Source organism: Engraulis encrasicolus, chromosome 13 (assembly GCF_034702125.1).
Source record: "Engraulis encrasicolus isolate BLACKSEA-1 chromosome 13, IST_EnEncr_1.0, whole genome shotgun sequence".
Classification (NCBI taxonomy): domain Eukaryota; kingdom Metazoa; phylum Chordata; class Actinopteri; order Clupeiformes; family Engraulidae; genus Engraulis; species Engraulis encrasicolus.
The window spans coordinates 32,344,810-32,367,345 of NC_085869.1; the positions used below are offsets into that span (position 1 = coordinate 32,344,810).

Below are 22,536 nucleotides of genomic sequence, written 5' to 3' on the forward strand. Positions count from 1 at the left end.
TTGAGGTTATTGCGACTAACTTAGGGTTAAAACCTATTGAATGCAAGGGTGTACTTACTTATGCCTTGCTGTCCTGTGAATGTTTACATCTTATGGCCAATGAAAATATGAAAACTTGTAAATGTTTGGGTTGAATTAGTTAAAGCAGACTCTGGTTGTTCCTTCTTGTGATTTCCGGGAAGATCAGACCATGTTTTATGACCTATTTTGACAGAAAGGTAAGCAATTTCAAAGGGTGCACAAACTTTTTCCTGGGACTGTATATGAAAATTTTGAGTGTTTGTTTATTTTACCATATTTTATTCAAATAAAGAAACACAGTACAATCAAAAATTTAAACACACTTGAAATCAGTGTAAAAATATTATACATTTAAACTGTCCTCATTTTGACGTTTAAAAAAAAGCTTATTTGACATGCACAGCTGTTGGTTTTAGCCCTGGTCCATCACAGCAGACTACTAAGATTAAATGCAACAGTGGTGCTCAATGACAATGTGTTTCACTTCAGCTTTCATGTAGCACTCTAACACACAGGACATGAGACACACTTATACCACTGTGGTAATACAGCAACTGGAACTGATGATGAAATGACTTATAAATAAACTTTTTTATTATGTTATCATATGGCAGGGAAATGAAGGCATAGGGAACAGCAAACAGTGAGTGGACACAATAGAGGCCAAGGAATGTAACATGAAAATGAGGCTAAAGCTGAAGATGTCTACAGAATATACATTTTAAAAAATACCACACACACACACACACACACACAGTGAAATGTTTCGAGCTGATTGAATTGCTTGACCTTCCCTAGACCATGGTGTTAAAATGCCAGCACCTTTTGGTCAACATTCGAATCCAAATATCATTCCACAAAGTTTTTAACAGATACATTGATCGCTTGCATTGCTTTGCATCGCACAACACCGGCTGTTTTTGCCAGTACTCAAAGACAATGACCTACTTTATTTTTGGATGATTTTCCCAGTAGAAAATTGCTATCACAGTTTGAGTCACAGTACTCTGGTATCAGATACATCTCGGCCTGGGTGTTCCCCCTGATCCTCCACACACTATGCATTTGCTAACCAATGCCAATGTGCACTAAGGTGAAATCCCTCCCATGTACTGTTTCTACCTACGTCGCTACCACAGGTGATTTCATAACATGATATTTTAAGACAAGACTTCACCTGCATAATGACGTGCATATTTACATTTTACCTTTAACCCTTGTGGCCTTGGTCTTTAAAATATACATTGTTCAATCAATGATCATAAGTCTTGAAGTCCGTAAGTTGGATCCCCCTCTGCACATGGTGATGCACATTTCATTCATGTGTAGATGTATTTTCCACACGGTGGGCCACTTTTGTGTAGCCCCGTAACCCCATGCCTCCCTCTTCCACACACCCCAACACCATCCCTCCAGTTCTTCTGGGTGTCCCCAACCAGTCCAGTGTGACCCCAACTCTACCCCGTCTTCACCTCCTCAGCTCTTGTCAGTGGCCAGTGGGCAGTCCTGTATGGGCGCCTCTGCAGCCAGTCCCTGTGGTCTGTGCACCGTCATAGTACAGGCTCTGATACCCCCCAGAGGCTCCAGCACATTAAAAGCATGCTCCCACTCGTCTCTCTCCGGGTCGTAACACTGAACGATATCCACCATGCACCGGCTGTTCCATGAGTAGCCCCCGACCACATAGACCTTCCCCTTGAACACGGACACGCCGACGTCGCTCTGGCCGCGTGGCATGGGGGCCACGGCGGTCCACTGGTCGTAGGTGGGGCTGTAATACTCGCACGACAAGACGTCGTCGTAGTCGTTAGCGCCGCGGAAGTGGTTGCCGCCCATCACGTAGAGACGGTCGCCCGCGGTGCACATGCAGTGCAGGCCGCGCAGCTCCATCATGTCCGCCCGCCGGCTCCAGCGGTCACACTCGGGCTCATAGCACCACATTTCCTTCTGGAAGGTGTCCTTGGTGATGCCACCTAGGGGTGGGGAGGGGAACATGAATCAACGAAAAGTCAGGACTAGCATAATTTGGTTAATAGAAGCGTGATACTCATGCAGCCTAATGCATTCCAATTCACAATTAATTCATAATTTCTTAGAAAGTAATTTCTTTCTGAAAGGTTCTGGAGGTAAGCATTCCAGTTCCAATCCACAATTAATTCACAATTTCTTAGACAGTCATCTGGTTCTGAAAGGTTCTGGAGGTGAGAATAAATATCAATAAAAACATCACTAAAAGTAAATGTAAAAGTTTCACCAAATTATTGTCTTCAAAAATAGGCACTATCACATTTTTGTTAACTTAACCACAAGCTAGCATTTGCTCCACATGTGAGTCATGTTAGGCCTATGTAAATGCAGTCATCACAGATTGGTTTACCAGACAGGGAATTACAGCAGTCATGTCCCTATCTTTATTTTTCAATAAAGTAGCACTTAAATAACACAGCAGATATGACAGTAACCCAAACAATTTAAGCCTGTTTGTTTCACTAGGTGCAGATAATCTCTCACCATATACGTAGCTGCAACTAACAATGGACTTATGGTCACATAGAATAATGTTCAATAACATTAATAATACGTAAGTGGTAGTTACTGATGATATTTTTTTGTAGTGAACAGTTCAATCTTGTCTCAGTCAGGGCAACAGCTGTCTGGGTCAGTTTCAGTCTCTGTTGGTTCCACAGGTAGGCCTACTGTAGACATACATGACACTGCGAATGTCTGTTCGGCTGCTGAGCCAAAGTTTAGTATTTACCTTCCTGTCTATCTGATACAGTATTTCCGTAAATCTTTCCAGTGGTCAAGCATGCAAATAAGCTCGGTTGGTTTCAGTTTCTCATGAAAATGTAAGTTTCCACCGGCTTGTTTAAAATTAGCTCTTTACCGGACAAGGTCTCGATTACTGTTAGCATGGAAAGAGTTAGCATGGAAAGTGACGCAGTGAAGGTGGTCTGTGGTCATGGCAGTTGCAAGGGTCCTTGAAGCTTCTGACTACCCCCCACCCGCGCGTGCACACACACACGCACGCACGCACGCACGCACGTGCACACACACACACGCACACGCGCGCACACACACACACACACACACACACACACACACACACACACACACACACACACACACACACACACACACACACACACACACACATCCCTCTGGTCCGCAGTAGTGTGCATCCCTCTGTGCAGACAGCACTGAGCAGGAAGGATGTGGTTGGAGCTACGCAAAGCGACAGCTGCAGAATCAGTAGCCTAACCCGAAACACGGCTACACCGTTACCATGCCTGCTGTCTCAAACAGAGATGGTAGACATTCTGTTCTCTCATAGCGCTTTCAGGCCGACTGAGAACCGTGCTGGAGCCCGTTCCCGCACCTAATCGCGAACCAGCCGTCGTGTTCACGCCACAGATATTTGCGTTCGCGAACTGGAAAGTTGGTTCGCAATGCGAACCGCAAAATACCAGGTTTTTCTCCGCGAACCGTGACGACAGCGTGCTCGTCAGCAGGTTCATCCGGGTAACGCAGTCACGTGCGGGAAAAGTTCAGAGCTCGGTATGAACACGGGCGGTTCGCAGATAAACACTTAAGTGCTGAACGTAACTGGTTCGGGCACTGACTCCAGCTCCGTTCTGGTCGACCTGAAAGCCCTATCAGTGGCCTTAGCACCTCACCTTTATTCAAGATAGGACAGTATGAGAGATGACAGGGAAGTAGTGTGGTTCAATCATGTTTTGACTATGGTTTAAGTATACCCTGACAAAAATTAACCACGATTTTACTCTGAAAACGAACCATGGATTTACCATGGTTTATAGTTGTTCATTAAATTACACTTATCTTAAGCGTGTATTGGTGATAGTCCTTGGAGCAATGTGTGGTTAGGTGCCTTGCCCAAGGGCACTTAAGCCATGGATGGAGATATAGGGAGAGGTAAGGGTGGGATTTGAACGTGCAACTCTATGATCTGCGGTCCAACTCCCTAACCATTACACCACGGCTACCCATAAGTTTTCATGTTTTTTTGGGTAACCATGAAACTCACAATTATTCATGTTTTTTTCAGCATGGTTTATGACCATACTCAAAAAAACCATGAAAACCAATGAATAACCATGATCCATTGTTATTTTTCATTGTAAAACGATGGTTAAACCATGGTCAAGAACCACGGTTTTCATGGTTCCCAAAAAACATGGATAAGCCACAGTAATACTATGGTTGGTTCAGAGTAGGCCTACTTAGAGTAACCATTACATACCATGGTAAAATGGTACCATACTACAGTAAAACCATGGTCGATTTTCGTAATTGATGATAGGGGAAGGATTGCGAAATTACCTCAGGCTGGATACAAACCTGGGTCCTCAGCATAATGGTACAGTTCCCTAGCCCACTTAGCCCTTGCTATGCCTATTACTGTAGTAGTTGTACAAGGTGATGTGGTATGAAGCCTTTGAATATCCGTCTGTCAAAGCTCAAAAGCTAGCCCATTCCTTGAGATGTGGTTCTTTCTGCATGGCTTAACTTCGTGTACAGTTTGATGCCAGCCAGCCAGCCTAACCTGCTAACAGGAACATGAAGCAGAACTGCACACTATGCCAAAGCAGAACTGTACCATGTGCCTGTTCAAACGCTTCAGTCGTCATGTGTATTCGCACACACTGAAAAGGATGTTGATGCAACAACTCCCAAAATGTTGGTAACAAAAGACGGCTGGGTTATCTAGAACATCACAAACATCATCAAAATGCCACTTAGAAGGCGTACAGCTTTGCGCAATGAGTTCAGCCTATTGTGTAGCCCATTTCTGTGGCATTTGAATAAGCTTAACAAACACCAGGCCCATAGTTGACATTTCTCACAAGAGAATGCCTGAGAGTTTAGGTCTGTGGCCTGGGATGCGCACGTGGTGACTGTTGTGGTCAAAAGCCCACAGATGATTTCGATCTCGCTGACCCACTTTGAGCGAGGACATCTTTGGGTTTCCTGACCAACTGTTTTCAGCACCTAAGACTTTCTCATCGTGCTCAGCCCGAGACAGAGAGAGACAATGCCTCAGAATGTTTCAAGACTTGTTACCCTGGAGAGTGTTCTAGAATGGGATCCTTTGTTTTTCGAACCAAAGAAAATTCCCCCAGAGGCCAGCAAGATGGGAAGTTGTCTACTTGCTCAAAGTGGATTAAGACATAGGCCTATAATGGCACAAATACACCAGACGCGACTACAGTTATATTGGTGACGGAAGTAATTGACTTTGTATGGACTCGCTGGCGACAAAAGAGACAAAGGCGATTTGTGCAACGAGGCAATTTGACTTGAGTGACAGTTTGTAGTTAAACTTCAGCAAAAAGTATGCCAATTAGCTATGGTGTGTGGCTAAAAAATGCTGTCCATTTTTATAGTGATTGCTGTAACTGTACTCACCTGAAACATACATCAGCCCACCATGGACGGAACCTGCATGTCCGTAATGAGCCTCCACCATTGGTGTGACAAAGGTCCACTCATTTTTGTTCAGGCTGTAGCACTCCACTGAACCTGGAAATGAACAACAAATACATAATCTGCAACTTGTGTATCTCAAAGATTAGGAGGTCAGTTGGCTCACTTGTTACGAACGGCGGTACATATTTTTCTGCATATTGTGCCGGATTTCGTTTCCTATGCTATAATGGAGCAGTTAAAGTACCGAGTGCATGATATTTGCTCTCAAGAAGATAAAAACATGTTTTCAGATTCAGATTCAGCCCACAGTGCATTGTGTTGTTAATTGCATAATGCACCATTTTGTGAATGAGAAAGTGTTTTGGATTTGACACCTTGGTTGTCCCTACATGTCGTACCCATTCTACTGTGCTGTTGTTGCTCCATCATGTACAAACCCCAACTCTGGTGAAGTTGGGACGTTTGGTAAACAGTGAATAAAATCAAAATGCTATCATTTTCAAAACATTCAATCTATTCATTAGATGGAGAATAGTTAAAAGACAACATATTAAGTGTTAAAACCGAGAAAAAATATTGTTTTGGGGACATATGTACTCATTTCTAATTTGATAAATGCAACAAGTCTCAAATAAGTTGGGACGGGGATCAGTGAAATTTAGTAAACATCTAAATAAGATAAAACAACAAAGAAGAACATTTCAAAATGAATTGTACTGACGGACAATATAGGTGTCCAGGTATGAGATCATCACAGAGAGGCTGAGTCACTCAGAAGTAGCCCCTTAATGCGCACCGTACCTCCAGTGGCACGCTGTAATAGTCATTGAAATGTAACTACCATAGCACTACAATACTATGACACAACACAGGCCCTTTAGTAATGCACCACGACTTGGTCATTACCATACTGGTTACAAAAAATGTATAAAGCCGCGTCTTAAGGGGTTAAAGATGCAAAGGGAATAATTACCATCGTTATTACATACATTTTTGAATTCCCTTCGATTTACCACGATTGAGTGTATATAAGACATTTTTTTGTTATTAAAATCATTGTATAGGTTCATGACATCATGAAATATATATTGGCTGTAGTCTCACTCTAGCACTCCAGGAATTAGAGCTATTGAAAATGGACCATATTAAGAATGCTTAATGCATGCAAATGATACAGGGGTGTAACATTCTCCTAAGCACCTGAGCTCACTTGAAATAGACCCAGAAGACATGGGAAACTGTCCTTTGCTTACAGAAGTCAGCAGAAGTTGTAGAAGTCCATTCTTTTTGACAATAATAGAGCATTGCACATCCTGTGCTACAGTGAAAAGGGACCATCCAACTTGTGTTAGTGATAACTTCAAAAGTCAGCCTCCATGATGGCATGCGGGTGCAGTAGTGCATTGGTTAAGATGTTCTCACTCATCTGTAGAGTTAAATACAGTGCTGAATGGTATAAATGGGTTTTAAACAGCATGAAAAGCCACTCATGCATTATATTTTGAAGGGAGATCTTCGATTACTGCCACATAGTAAGGTCAAATTGCATTCTCTACTATGTTTTAACAGTTTGGCTCCATCATAAGGACCAACAGGTGATAAAATGGTGGGCTTTTGGTCAAGACCTGTCACACTGTAAGCACTACAGAAAGGAAAACATTGCAAAACACAAAACACCCACTATTTAAGCTGGTGAAATCATGTCCAAGATAGGAATTAACACTGTTTTTCATATAAAATCATCTCATCGGTCAATGTATTTAACTGTTAAGTGTTGTCTTTTGTTTTGTTTTCAGTCTTCCTCGACATTTGCTGCCTTTTATTGTCCCCGTCCCAACTCTTTTGAGACGTGTTGCATTTATCAAATTAGAAATGAGTACATATGTCCCCGAAAACAATACTTTTTCTCGGTTTTAACACTTAATATGTTGTCTTTTCACTATTCTCCATCTAATGAATAGATTGAATGTTTTGAAAATGATAGCATTTTGATTTTATTCACTGTTTACCAAACGTCCCAACTTCACCGGAGTTGGGGTTTGTATGTGATGAGCCCGGTCGCACGAGATGTGTCGTGTTTCCACAAAATTAAATGAATCTATAACGGTAGTGGTGTCGTCACGATAAAGCCCCGTTTTTCGTGGTTGGGCCACACTTCCGCGGCCAATGCATTTGAATGGGCTGTTCGACTCGTGGTTGATTTACGATTAGGGACTTACAGAAGTGCCATAGCACACTCACCGATCTCCCCAGTGGCATTGCGACCTCCAACGGCATACAGCTTGCCATTGAGCGCGCTCAGATGAAAGAAGGTCCTCTTCTCGTTGAGGGCGGCGATCTGCAGCCAGCGGTCGAAGCGCGGGTCGTAGCGGTAGGCGCTATCCACTGCCGTCTTGCCCTTGGTGTCGTATGTGCTTTGGCCTCCCACGATGAACAGGAAACCGCCCAATAGCGCGACACCGTGCTGGTAACGGGGCACCTCCATTGGTTGGAGCGCCCGCCAGCTTCCTGCTCCTGGTCCTGCTGTAGCTCCTCCAACTCCCGCACCTCCACCTGCGGCTGAGATTAAATACAAAAGGGTTTTTTTAAGGTAGTAGAGAATGTAATATTTTTTACTAGATTAGTTTCAGAATTTACTGCCCCGACAATCATAAATAATAATCCAAGTACTTTCCACCACCATCTGTTTTTAAGTATTCATTAGGGAAATACACTTTTCATGCATTAACAACTGGATCTTCTGCATTTGGAATTTCCAGTAATAACATCTTTAGCCTCGAAAATAACTGTAGGCGACTTTAGTCAGACCAGTAAATATTAGTTTATACCCAGTATTCATGAAAAGATCTGGGAAATCTGGGAAAGAGCAGCATAGTTGCAGTGGCTACTCTGGCCACAGTCCTACATAACCTATCTCTAATAAATTTAATCACTACATTCCTATTATGTGGATCACCATGGAACACTGTACTTACTCGTTATTTAAGCAATATGACCCGAGTGGGAGGGATGATGTGCACTGACATCCTCCCTGGTGTGGTTCGGCCATAGGCACGAAGCCGAAGGCTGAGTGCCGTCGGCAATCACACCAGGGAGGATGTCAGTGCACATCATCCCGACCACGAGGGTCATATTGCTTTTATACAATAGTTCATATGCCAACAAAATACCAGAATAAATGTTCGAATTCGTGTTTATTAGTTACCTTAATCATACTTTGTTTACCTGCTCCGCTAAGCAAAGTAGTTCCGAATTGATTGTATGGTTGCTATGCAATGACGAGCTGACAAGCTGACAGCGCCAGCGCGCAAAGTTCCATGAAACGGTGTGAAGTGCATTTCTGTGTGGACTGCTACTGGGCTTCGCTTACTAAAATGATGCATGATAAATGAAAACACTGTGCAACTTCAACATTTTAGTTAGATGCCTATTTTATAAGCCTTTTCAACCGATAGGCCTATTGATTTTCACATTTTTGTGGACCGCAAACTTGCTGCTAGCTGCGTAAAGACACCCCCCCTCGTCCTTTCCTCTCCAGTGCCGCATGAGATCCAAGCGCTGTTCTCACACGCACAACCACACAAATCAATCCCTTGTAGGCCTATGATACCCCGATGTCTGCTTAAGTTTAGGCTACTGCAGGCTACAACTTTGTTGCTGAAACACTTTCTCATGCAAACGTCTGATGTGGGTGCGAACCCGAGAAAGGGGTTCGCGTTTTCCCTCCTAAACGAAAAGGCAACTCATTCCAGTTCCAAGCGGCCATGATTTTAAATCGCATGGCACACGGTATCTTGCTTCCAGATGCCCACTTTGTAGCCTACTAATTTGCACGTGGTGGAAGGCAATTGCTGATAGCCTAGGCCTAGGCTATATTTTTAAGAGCATCTCTTCCTCGTCATTCCCTCTCCCGCAGCACAAATGAGATCCGATTATAGCGGTTCTCATACACTGCAGTAGACTGACATAGCCTTTCTGTCTCTGTGTCAAAAAAGTGTCCGTTGTCTCGCATATCCCCCGTTTGAAACTATCTTAATATTTAAAGTAGGCTACATGTTAGATTGCCTTCAAAAGACTACGAAATAGCGGCCGCAGAGGTCTGCCAACTGCCCAGACAACTGCACTAGAATCAGATAACGTCTTTCCTCTCTGCCAGAATCCAGCTACCAACTGGGATAGCCTACGCTCTCTGTCATGCGGGCGTGCGTGCGCCCAACTTAGTCCAGCATAGAACAATGGAATAGAATGATGGTGAGTTCAAACTACGCGGGCCTGGTTACATTCACTTTCTCCGCAGTAGACTATGAGATAGAATGATGGCGAGTTCAAAATGCGCGGCCCTGGTTACATTCTATCCACGGCGGAGTGATTATTAGGTGTGATGAGTCTCCGAGGATGATGTCCACCTAGACATCATCCTCCTTACCGACGCGTAGAATGCCAGTAGAACGCGTCTCATCCAATCAGATATCGCAAAATAAATTGACCGGATCTAACTATTGTATAATAAATAATGTACAATGTTACCATGTACTAAGTTACTGGGTAACTGGTCATGGGCGGTTAGAGCATAAGACTTGTAGCCCAAACGTTGCCAGTTCGACTGAGGTACCCTGAGCATGGTACCATTCCGTGTCACTGCTTCCTTGGGGCGCGATTGGGGGCTGCCCTCTTCGACAGGTGAGGCATAAACGCAATTTCGTTGAGTGTAGTGTGCACTTGTGTGCTGTGTCACAATGACAATGGCAGTTGGAGTTTCCCAGGTGGGCTTTCACTATACTATCTGTGTACTAAGTTACTATGATCGTCTTCACATTACGACTTGGATCATTGCCATCCTGTTGAAAGCAAGTTTACACCACTTCCACTACCACCACTACTCTTACCATCCTCCTCGTCCTCCTTCTCGTCCTCGAAGAAGCGCAGGTCACGGCTCACCACAAGCTGGTGTCTCATGACCCCGCCCAGCGTGAGCAGCCGCTCGTCGTCGGAGCGTATGCGCGTGCGCTCTGTCTGCAGCGCCGGCTGCATGAAGGGCAGCATCTGGTAGTTACTGGCCTCCAGGAGCAGGTTCACGCAGGCCGTGTCCGAGCGCATCAGGGGGGGCTGCGGCGGGACTCTGGTGGTGGTGGTGGTGGGCTTAGGATTGGATATCTTCACTGTTGCTGCTGCTGTGGTGGTAGTAACACTACCATCACTGTAACCAGCAGCACTAGTGAATCCACACGCACCACCAGCTCCAGGGAATCTACCCCCGGCAGCACCACCACCACCTACTGCAGTCACTCCAACAGCACCAGGGACACCACCTCCTCCGCCACCGCCACTCTCCTGCTCCTGGTCATCCTCCTGGGAGATCTGCAGCAGCTCCGCCGGGGTCATGAGTGGAAAGCGGATGTGCTTGAGCAAGGCGTAGGCTGAGGGGCGCCTGGCCGCCGGGTCGTGGGCGATCCAAGCTCGCGCGGCGCGGTACAGCTCCATCTCCGACAGGCCCTTCAGGCCGTCACTGGAGAGCGCGTGTGCCATGCTGGCCTCTGACAGCTGCAGGTAGCGGCCCGTGGGGCTGCGGAGCAACTCGGCGAAGTTGTCCCTCACAAAGTTGCCCACGTGAGTCTGCACGTCCTCCAGAAGCAGGTCTGCCGCCATGCGCTCCACCTCCACATAGTTATCTATGGTGATCTGGCAAAGAAACATAGATAAATCGAGTATTTTGTGTGTGTCCACGCACAGATTTTGTGTGTGTGTGTGAGTGTGTGTGTGTGTGTGTGTGTGTGTGTGTGTGTGTGTGTGTGTGTGTGTGTGTGTGTGTGTGTGTGTGTGTGTACGCACAGATCTGTGACCTTATGTTCCTGCTCAAAGCAGTTTTCTGAGCAAAGAAGAGCACACATCCAAAAATATACATGACAATGCTTGACAAGTGTTTCACTAGAGATTCAAGATTCAAGATTCTTTTTAATGGTCCCGAAGGAAATTTGTCTTGGACATACATAGCTACCACATACACACAACACTAATACACATGACGCCAAAAAACAAAAACAACAATAAACACATACATACATACATACATAAAGTGCCCTAATAGAGATACTCAAGTGCATATCTGCTACAGCCTACCACACACATACTATATAGTGTAGTATGTGTAGTAGCCTCTAACTGCAGATGGGCCCGTTGATGGGCCTATTCACTCCTTGCTGAAAATACTAAACTATATCATAATAACATTGGTATGACAATGCATAGAGTTTTAAGTTATAGATTAAGACTTGGTCATTACCATCTCGATGACAATAAGACTATAACAGAGGCTCTGCGAGCTAAGGGGTCAAATATTGTAATACTGTATGTGTGCATATGTGCGTGTGTGTGTCTGTGTGTGTGTCTTACACATGTCCGTATGTGTGTGTTGGGTTACAGAGTGCGCGTTCCTCCACATTTAAGCTTACTGCAGTTCCTCTGCTGTTATAAATGGCATTGCACTAGCCCCCCTCCGTGCTCACGACACTGAGGTTGTGGAGCAAAAGTCCTTCTGTAGTCATCAATGGCATTGTATTGTGCTCCATTCATTCTCTCTGCTCACTGTACTGTTGTAGCTGTGTGTGTGTGCGTGTGCGTGTGCGTGTGCGTGTCCGTGTGCGAGCGTGTGTGTGTGCATGAACGTGTGAGTGAGCGCGCGTGTGTGTGTGCGTATCGCTACTCACCTCGCTGCTGAGTAGTTGGTTGCAGAAGTCCAGTACGGGCAGCACCTGTAGAAAGCTAGCAGCTTCCAGAGTGTCCTGCAGACTGCCTACGCTCAGGTCCAGACGAGAGGTGTAGATGAACTCAATGATGTTCTTCAGGCCCGCGCCACTCACGCCATGCAGCTTGATCTCCTTCAGCTCCTGTTCTCTCATCCCTCCTGGGAAGACGTTGATTTGTGTGTGTATTATGGGACAAAGTCAATGTGTGCAATCCTTTGCTAAGCTTATCCCTTCATTTCGGCATCGCACCCTTACATGTTTGTATGAAGTATTATCAATTACTACATAGAATGTCCCATCTTCAGCTCATGCTCTCTTATATCACCTGATTGGATATCAGGAGAAGGAGTGAGTGGCTATCTGGGATTAGAGGAGGGTGGTGGAGTAGAGACAAGATATGTGATCAATCATGCCTTTTCATTGTCATTTTCTGTGCTTTGAACTCGAGGCAGCTTTCACTGTGTCACTGTCATTCCAGAGTAAATCTCACAGTGGTCACTGTGTCACTGTCATTCCAGAGTAAACCTCACAGTGGTCACTGGTTCACACCACAAATGGAAATGTTCACTGTCCACATTGTTCTCTAAACTGACGTCCATAGAAGCCCATAGAAGCCCTGCGTCTAAACGTTATTGACATACAGCGTCTTTGTTTCAAGAAAGTTCCCACAAACTGAGCCACAAATAACTGAGGGGTCTTTTTTCTGTGGTGTTGCTAAGGAACAAGGTTTTAATAGGTTCTCACATGTGAACACAACACAAAGCTAGTTTCACTTTAGGATTAAATTTAAGGCATCTCCTCTGAGGTTTACTATGCTTTCTCTGTGACTATATTGTTGACTATATACAGTAGTAGTCTCATCTGCCAAAATGTCTAACTGAGATGTGTTATGACAATTTATTTATGGTTTAAGCTGTAAGAACTCATTTTTGACAATACATTTACAGCAACCACTATGAGGTTGTTTGTGGGTTTGCTTGCTACTGCTGTGAAGTTGGTCATATGTTCACTCAAAGCAATGACATTGGTTCACACCTTTGAGAATTTCTGACTGTTAGGTTTGCCTGAGGTTTGATCTTGTTAGGTTGAATATAGAGTAACTGATTTGAGTGGCATGCAAGTAACTGAATTTAGCTTTGAAAGTTTGCACCTGTGAAGACTTCAAATATCTAACCTGTTAACATGGCTTCGAAGGTCTCCCACAATGAAGACAGTTTTGAAAGTAACCACCTGTGATGGCTTCAAATGTCTTATCTGTGAACATGTTTTAGACTGAGGAGTAGGCAGACTTGAAATCTTTTTTTGTGTTTTATCTCATGGCAGAACTACGTTTCGACCATTGAGGTCTCTTTTAGATTCTATGGTTTTCTTTGAGAGAGAATCTGAATACCTCAATGGTCGAAACGTAGTTCTGCCCAAAAAGGACTTCAAGTGCGGTCTCCTCACTCTAAAACTTGAATTGGCCCTTGTCCTAGACCTTAACCTGGGATGTAGCAGATCTTCCTCCTCACCTGTGAACATGGCCTTGAAGTAGTCGCTAGCGGAGGCCATGATGGCCCGGTGTACAGGGAAGCTCTTGCTGCTGTCTCCTGGCACCAGCGTCACGTCACACAACGTCTCATCAAAGCGAAAGGCATTAAGGCCCTGGACAGAACACAATATATAGCACTGTTATTATCAAATCTCTCTGTCTCTTTCTTTGACACACACACACACACACACACACACACACACACACACACACACACACACACACACACACACACACACACACACACACACACACACACACACACACACACACACACACTTTTTAATTATTTTGACATACAGTATATCTTAATTGATTTCACACATAAAAAGTACAAGTTATATTGACCCCCCCCCCCAAAAAAACAAAAAACAAAACCTAATTCCCCCATCCTCCCCATTCAAACTCACTACATAGTCTGTGCCAATTCGAATACAACTTCATTACACAAATAATCAAGTCCATGGTGAATATTGTTAAAAAATATGCATATAACAATGGAGCTAAACATGCTGCCACCATAGATGCGTATAACATTTTCATTATTTTGTTGGGAGGACCACTTATTTGAAATCATCACAGCAGTCAAATACTTACAAGAAGGTATGTCTTAAACAGAAATACAAATAATGTGTTGGCCTACAATGCAATCATATAAAGACATATCAAGGGTGCAGATGGAACCTTTTTCTGTGTGTGCGAACTAACCATTATGGCTGACGCTAAATATCTTGCTTGCGGCCTTGCAGTTTTTGTCCCACTATTTGCCGTCATTTATAGTGTATTTACCTTATTAAGATGAATAACTAGTGTATAAACTATGTAAGATCATCTACTAGTGTTGTAATTACACATCAGTATACATCTCTGGCCCTAGTTAAGAGGCATTGCTTTGATGACTGACTAAAAAAATGTCTGGAACAGCTTTGGTTGTATCTCTTTCAAGGAAGTGAGAGCGTACGACCGTCTGTCTTAATCCCTACCTTTAGTATGTTATTGCCATGGCTCTCGCACAGGAACACCTTCTTCTGGGGTCGGGGAGGGAGGCTGGGCTTGGGTGCCTCTCTGGGCTTGGAGTTGGCAACTGCAGGTCTGGGTGATGGTTCTGCAGCCACTGGTTTCTGGGCCACCTCTGGAGGCCTGGGGGCGGGGGCAGGTGTGGGGGCTGGGGCTGGTGCCGGGGCCTGGGTGGGGGGTTTCTCGGCCTGAGGTGGAGGTCTGGGCTCTCTCTGGTGCCGGCTACCGAGTCGTGATAGACGACGGTGCAGCTTGCCCTCCTCCCCGCCATTTCTGCAAATGCAAAGGGTCGGATTAACACACATGTTAGATAAGGCTGCAGCCCCAGGTACCCCACCTGCTAGGGGGGCCCTGATTGGGGGGGGGGGGGGGGGATCTGCTGAATTTTAAATCTTAAATATTTATCTTCATAGTTGGCAGACATACACCCTTTAGTCCTAGTTTGTGGAATTATGACAATGTCTGCTGTGATTTTGTCACAAAATTTGTCTTCCGTGGGGGGCTACAGCAACCTGTAGCCTAGGAGCCCTGGGCCATCTTAATCCGGCCCTGGCAACGCATCAGAGCAACAACTGCTTGGCTCACGGATGGGTTGTGAATACCCAAGACGAATTTCAATAAAAGGTTAAGTATACAAAATGCTGTAATGAACCATGTGCTCTTACCCCATTTTGAATGTAGGACTTCAGTCGTCTGCACACAGAGGCCCTTGCCCGACTGTCCTGCTGACAAAACCAGAAAGAAGAGTCTGTGTAGAGAAACGTTGGCTTCTTCAGCACTGATGGTAAATGAAACAAGGCGTTACAGTGTGTGTTGTTCAGGGTTCATCACGGCTGGAGTACGAGAAGGGAAATGAAACAAGTGTCTCATAGCCATACAATGGCAAGGAGTTGTCACAGTATGATGCACGCTGTGGCTGCACATGCACACACACACACACACACACACACACACACACACACACACACACACACACACACACACACACACACACACACACACACACACACACACACACACACACACACACGTTATGTGCGGCAGGTGCATCCTTTGGCAAGGATGTGGGTAGTCCCTTGTAAAACAGGGGCAATACATATAACGGCAGTGCGTTGCCATGTTTTACGTCAAATTCCCAACCACAAATCTTTTATGTTGCTGATGTTGTTCTTTCGGTAGTTGTAAATTCAAAGGAGCTTTGCAAGTGTTAGGATTCAGTTGTGCACCATGCATCATCTTGCCTTTATGACACACTGTCTCTCTTTGACAGGAAAAGCGGTGTCTCTGGGGTTCCTAAAAGCAATCTAATTCATGTATTTATACATACAGTATGTATCTATATTTTTAGACATACAGTAAACGCATTAGGTCGTTGAACAGAATATACAATCTAGTTTAGCACGCTAAAGAGGCCTGTAACTTGTGTCCAACTGAACTTTGGGCTTCTAATTGTTTATGCCAGGGATGACAAACTCCGATCTGGGCACCAAATCTGGTCCACGGACTCATTTTATTTGGCCTGCGAGATCATTTAAAATGTGTATTGTACAGGTGGCCCACATAGGCTACACCATTATTAAATAGTGTAATAAGACATGAACATGAAATTAGGTGGGTCACAGGAATATGAGAGGGCCCAGGCAGTGGTGTAGTCTACTTTTTTATGGTGGGTATACTGTATATTTGAGATTTTTTTAAAGTGGGTATACTGTATATATTTGTGCTATTCAAAACAATGGATCAATCAATTTTAAGTGGGTATACTGAAATCCCTGAAATTTAGAAGTGGGTATACTCTGTATACCCGCGTTCTACGTAGACTACACCACTGGGCCCAGGAGGACAGTGAAACAGCTCATACTCACATGCAACAGACTATGTGCAGGCTCACTTGATCTATACTATGATGGGAATCTGTTTGTGAGATTTAAGTATGAGTATTGTGTGTGTTTACACAATTTTAGTCAGTTTTTTAAAATGAATATTGAGTTTGGCCCACAACTTCGTTCCATATTTTGAATTTGGCCCTCGGTCAATTTGTGTTTGACAATCGTGGTTTATGCTTTAAAAAATAATAATATGTATTTATTTAACTAAAACCAATAATATACGTAACTGAGCCTGATAAGATTTTGTTGAATAATAGCTAAATAGTCCTGTACAGACTGTATAGACTTAAACACCATCAGTTGAAACATCTGTTAGTTACAGGCTGGCTTTGGTTGTGATGAGTGTAAACCGAACCGTACGAATTTCAGTACATACATACTCATACAATACTCTGTATAGTAGTCTATAGTTTAGGTTTAGTTTAGTCTATAGTTTAAGCGCTCAAAACAGTTGTTGTAAGTTGGCTATTTATGCACCAGCAATAGACTTACCAGTAGATGCTTTCGCACAGGTCCCGTGTGTGATGTTGCTGCTGTGTGACAACAATGAATGCTGAAGTAGAGAGGCGTATCAGAAGACCACTCTCAGACACCACCAGGGTTTACATGAGTGTGTGTATATGTGCTACTTGTGTGTATATGTGCTACGTGTGTGTGTGTGTGTATGTGTGTGTGTGCTGTATGTTTCGTGACAATTTTTTTTGTTTTGCTGAGGGAGTTCACTAAGACCATAACTTCCTGTGCTAGTTCTCATTTCTCTCTCTCTCTCTCTTTCTCGGTTTCTCCCTCTTTCTTTGTGTCGCAGCTCAGTCTCTATCTTACTCAGCCTGTTTAACACACACATGCATACACACATGCACGCACATAGACACAAATGCACATGCACACATACATGCACACACACAAAAAAATGAGCATTCAAGTACCGGTACTGTAAACAGTAACTTACCTCGGTCGACCCAAGTCGTTTGTGAAAGAGGCCTAAAAAGCGTCTAAGACCAAAAACACTAACTGGCTTCCTCTTGCCACATCTAGCTTGAAGAGTGTTTATCCTACTGACAGTTAGCAAGAGAGTCTGAGCAGGGAAGTTGGTCTTTCAACTGTACTTTACAACACAGACAGGAAGAGACTCCTGTTAAAGCAACACGATGTTCATTTTGGGGTGAAAGCTGCATGTAGGAGAACAATGTGTTTAACATTCTTTCATATTATTATTATTATTAGTAGTATTAATATTATTATATAGTATTATTAGTATTATTATCACCACCACCATCCTTATTATTATCATGATCATTATTATTGTTATGAATATGGGGTTTTTGAGGTGTTTTGCTCAAGGGCACGGCTGTCAGCCATGGATGAGGGCAGGGCCGCTGACAGAGTAAGGGGTCTTACACACCAGGGCGGTAAAGCGCCGTGGAACGGCCACGTTTTTTTACCGGAGTCGGTGAAAATACATTGAAACATATCGGTCCTTACACACCAACCGGCGGTAGTCGGGCGTCAGCGGCGCGGGAGCAGGCTCGTGTGTGTTTTTCTCTGCCTTTCACACTGACAGCGTCGGCGTGCGCGGCCAGTCCTGTTCAAAACCCCCTCACAGCCAAAGCTAGCGTGCTACTTTGCCATTCATTTGAATGAGACACCGCCGGTCGCCGGCGTGAAAAATACGCTCGAGTTCTATTTTCAAAATGTAGCACCCGCGCCGCTGACGCCCGACTACCGCCGGTTGGTGTGTAAGGACAGATATGTTTCAATGTAATTTCACCGACTCCAGTAAAAAACGCGGCCGTTCCGCGACGCTTTACCGCCCTAGTGTGTAAGACCACTAAGGCGTCAGACACACTGGCCGAGCGGAACGGGAGCGAGACGAACAAGGTCTTTTTCTGCTTAGTTTCGGCCGGTGTGTTCTACTCTGCCTTTCACACTGACATCGTCGGCGTGCGCAACCAGTCCTGTTCAAAACCCCCCCACAGCCAAAGCTAGCGTGCTACTTTGCCATTCATTTGAATGAGAAAAATACGCTGAAGTTCTATTTTCCAAATGCAGCGCGGAACGGAGCCGGCTCCCGCGCTGCTGACGCCCGACTACCGCCAGTCAGTGTGCAAGGACAGATATGTTTCCATGTATTTTCACCAACGCCGGTAAAAATCGCTTCCGTTCCGCAACGCTTTACCACCCTACTGTGTAAACGGCCTAATGTGAAGCCCCCCCCATACATACAATGACATGTGATACAATGTATTGAAATTCTGGATGCCCCCTCTCCCTGGCCCAAGGACAACCTACTGTACAACCTTCTAATGACTAGACCAATGTCATAATCATTAGGCCATATTCCAGTTTGCAATTTTCTATATGTACAGTATATAGCAAATAGTTTTTATTTTGTCACTTTGTCACAAAAAAACACCACCAACAAAAAACAACATCCTGGAAACATGACTGAGATATGAATCAACAACACTGGGTCAACGACACGCTGTGAAACATATTTAATATGATTGCTACATATACAAAATCATTTCACACCATCTTCAGATAAAGGGACTGAGAAAAAAAATGTGTGTGCAGTTCTCCCATATGTTGCTCGGCCATCTTTTAGTGCATTCTTAGATTCTATTGGCCCTTCCTTCCCCTCCTGAGCCCCTGGGTGCATTCCAATATATGACCTTGCGTCCTCCACTTATGCTTGTGGCCTCACGTTTTGCTGATGCCCCGCCTCCGTGGAGAAAACAATAACGCTTCCCCGCTGTCAGTCTAGCAACAACAATTTTGGGGGGACTATTGTTCATTCACCATCCAGTTTGCAAATGAGAGAATGACTTTACAATTGAGCTTTTGCGAGATATTGAAATATAATGCTGTTGTCAGTGATGTCATCACGACATATTACTTCCTGGTACGAGGCCACAAGCACAAGTGGAGGATGCAAGGTCGCATATTGGAACGCACCCCCTGTCTCTTGCCTCTTCCACTACAAAGTTATGTTTTCCTCTCCCTCTCCTCTCTATCTTTAATGTGGAGTTCAGCACAAGCTCAGGTGAAATAGTTCTAGTTCTCTGGTTTCCATGTCCCTGTGGTTCCTCCCTTGGACTAAACCACCACCATCACCAACACCACTACCAGCACCACACAAGGCCACGAGCAGGGGTGCATTTCTAAGAAATTGTGCAGGAGGGGGCCCTTTGCAGCAAACCATTTTTGAGGGCCCCCTCACCTTACCATCCCTAACAATTTATGTTGAGACTCCCTAAACTCCCTCGATTTTGATTACTTTGATCTCTGTTAAGCTGGCCACAGAACTCCTGACTTTTTAGGGTGATTTTGTCCAGATCAGCAGTCGCAGTGTTCAGTCACCAATTTGAGTCCCTGCTATTTGTTTCATCATTGACGCAATCAATCAATCAATGTCTGAATCAAACCAGTTCGATATTATCTGGGTACGTCTGTTCTGTTACTGTAGAAGTTCATGCAGAAGATGTCAGTGGCGGCACCTTTATTACGTGAGTCCATTCTGAATACCTTCAAGAAGCTAGTGAAGACTGATCTCTTCTGAGAGAGCTTCCCTGCATAACATAATCATGGGTACTAACCTGCACCACATTTCATAGGCCTCCACATTTTGTTCTGCTCTCTATCTACGTGTATACTGCTGTACTCTGTGCTGACCCATCACTCTGTACTTGCTTGAATATCCTCCTTGTTAGTTGCGTTGGTCAAAAGCTTCCGCTGAATGGAATGGAATGTAATGTAATGAATGTTCACCACAGTCGTTATGTTTGTGCTCACAACCAACTCAAAATCTTATCTCGTCTGTAGGTGGCCTGTGTGAAGGTGCCCCCCCCCCCTCAGACCTAAAATGCTGAAATAACAATCTGCAGTGTTATTTCAGCATTTTGAGTCTGAGGAGGGGGGGGGGGCAGCTTCACACAGGTCTGTAGGTGTGGTACGTTCACTCTCGTTCTAATCGTGAAAGACTGACATAATGGTTAGCTCTGGGGCCAGCTTTAGAGGTTTCCTACTCCCCCCCCCCTATTTCCCTGTGTCCTCTGTCCTTGCCTATGACAATGTCATTGCATTGCACCGCCTGCGAGCCCAAGCACACACACACACACACACACACACACACACACACACACACACACACACACACACACACACACACACACACACACACACACACACACACACACACACACACACACACAGCTACAATCAATGCTGCCCAAGGAGGAGAGAAAAACAAGAAAAGAAAAAAAACAGATAGAGAAAGAAGAAGATATATAAAGAAAAGGAAATGAATGAAGAGAAAGATGAGATAAAAGATGTGTGGATCTTCGCGCTATTGGATTAGCTGGTGTGGAAAAAAATCTGTTCATTGATTCTGAACAGTGGCTATTGCAGCCAATGATACAATTTCAGTCCGGACAGAATTGAAGGCCATTAGTAGCCTTGTATTGCTCTGTCTGGTGCTGCCCTTTGCAAAGGCTCAAAGGCTTTTGTTTTCTTTTGCTCTGAGGAGCGCTGGATCGGTGATGTGTGTGCATCCCTCCCTCTACTTTCTCCCACATCTCGCAGCTGCCTTGCAGTCAGTCCGGCGCACTCAGAGGGAGTCAGAGTTTGGAGAACTGAATGAGATTCCTGTTGATCTCAGCAATGTTTCGGCACCCTGCAGAGGTAAGAAGTATGAGAGAGAGAGAGAGAGAGAGAGAGAGAGAGAGAGATGGGGTCAAAAAGAGTCAGGTCTTGCTTTGGTTGCTCATACACACACAAACCTAAGTACACCCACACAGTATGTTGACAACCCCCCCCCCCTACACACACACACAAATACACACACACACACACACAAGCACAAAAACAAATAACCAACAAAACACAGTACTATTGCACACAAGCAGGCACACTGTGCACAGTGCGCACCAGGCTTGTACGAAATTCCGAATGGAAAGAATTTCAATTCAAAGTAATGCCATAATACGAACACTAGGTGGTGGTGTTCTACGTACTTTCAATGGGTGGTGTAGATTAAATTCAAAGAAATTCAAGGTAATGGCACCACCTAGTGTTCGTATTATGGCATTATTTTGAATTGAAATTCTTTCCATTCAGAATTTCGTACAAGCCTGGTGCGCACACACACTCTCTCTCTCACTCCCACACACACACACACACACACACCAAGCTTGGTGCTTACCAGAGAGGGCCATAGACAAGCGGAACTCTTCAGCGAGCATCTGCAGCACCTCTCTTACACCGTCCGACCCCTGAGAAAAAACATGGCATTTAGAGCATTATTTAGGCCTCACTATACAGCAAAATCAACACAAATACAGAGGGATAGTGATGTTTTCATGGACTGATAAAAGAGTAGGATGTACACACATACACACAAAGTTCTTGCAACACCTCTAATAACTGCCATGCTCTGAGAAACAACATGGTAGACGTAGTAGTATATGCACACACACCCACGCACACCTCAACCTCTCCTGTCTGTGTTCTCAAAACACCTTTTAAACGCCCTCCATGGCCTGAAAAACAGCATGGCAGACAAAACATAGGCTCGGTATACAGCAAGCAACACATATACGATATACTGTATACACATACGGACACACGCACACACACACACACACAAACTGTACACTCACAGAGAATTCTCACAAGTTTTTCTTTTTTTTCTTCTCTGTATTGTTAGTGTGTAGCGTACGTAGGTTCTATTTATTTATGTAAGACATATACAAAGCAGAAAACAAACTCATGCCAGAGGAAATAACAGCAAACTCTTGCAATTTGCAAACTTCTCACTGTCACATCTGAAACAAGGCAACAATGTGACATTACTCTGGTCTTACTCAATGCAGAAAGCACTGTATCA

At 44.5% G+C, this 22,536-nt stretch overlaps 2 protein-coding genes and 1 long non-coding RNA gene across 11 annotated transcripts in view; 1 reads left to right on the forward strand and 2 right to left on the reverse strand.

Annotated features, from left to right (window-relative positions):
* LOC134461016 (uncharacterized) overlaps nt 1-21,320 on the forward strand; it is a 41,818-nt gene extending 20,498 nt beyond the window's left edge. Inside the window, exon 3 of the long non-coding RNA XR_010037205.1 lies at nt 21,234-21,320. This is a non-coding gene — a long non-coding RNA (uncharacterized LOC134461016). The remainder of the gene's footprint in view (nt 1-21,233) is intronic.
* Nucleotides 300-17,829, reverse strand: si:rp71-68n21.9 (kelch-like protein 9). Of its 5 annotated transcripts, none has more exons than XM_063213717.1 (9): nt 17,602-17,829; nt 15,429-15,485; nt 14,730-15,036; nt 13,727-13,859; nt 12,177-12,373; nt 10,359-11,151; nt 7,714-8,031; nt 5,452-5,565; nt 300-1,994 (listed from the first exon to the last, which is right to left on the reverse strand). In XM_063213717.1, exons 2-9 carry the CDS (start codon nt 15,431-15,433, stop codon nt 1,498-1,500), a joined length of 2,364 nt encoding a protein of 787 aa, XP_063069787.1. In that variant the 5' UTR covers nt 15,434-15,485; nt 17,602-17,829; the 3' UTR covers nt 300-1,497. The 5 variants fall into 5 exon arrangements, with proteins under 5 accessions (XP_063069787.1, XP_063069788.1, XP_063069791.1 ...); XM_063213718.1 differs by lacking the exon at nt 17,602-17,829 and adding an exon at nt 17,145-17,411; XM_063213721.1 differs by lacking the exon at nt 17,602-17,829 and adding an exon at nt 17,145-17,411 and having other exon boundaries at nt 15,429-15,488.
* hao2 (hydroxyacid oxidase 2 (long chain)) overlaps nt 19,124-22,536 on the reverse strand; it is a 20,679-nt gene continuing 17,266 nt past the window's right edge. For all 5 annotated transcript variants that reach the window (XM_063213730.1, XM_063213729.1, XM_063213731.1 and 2 more), the window contains 2 exons: nt 21,853-21,922; nt 19,124-21,324 (listed from right to left, as the gene is read on the reverse strand). In XM_063213730.1, the coding sequence (XP_063069800.1) occupies nt 21,269-21,324; nt 21,853-21,922 (126 nt within the window). In that variant the 3' untranslated portion in view covers nt 19,124-21,268. The remainder of the gene's footprint in view (nt 21,325-21,852; nt 21,923-22,536) is intronic.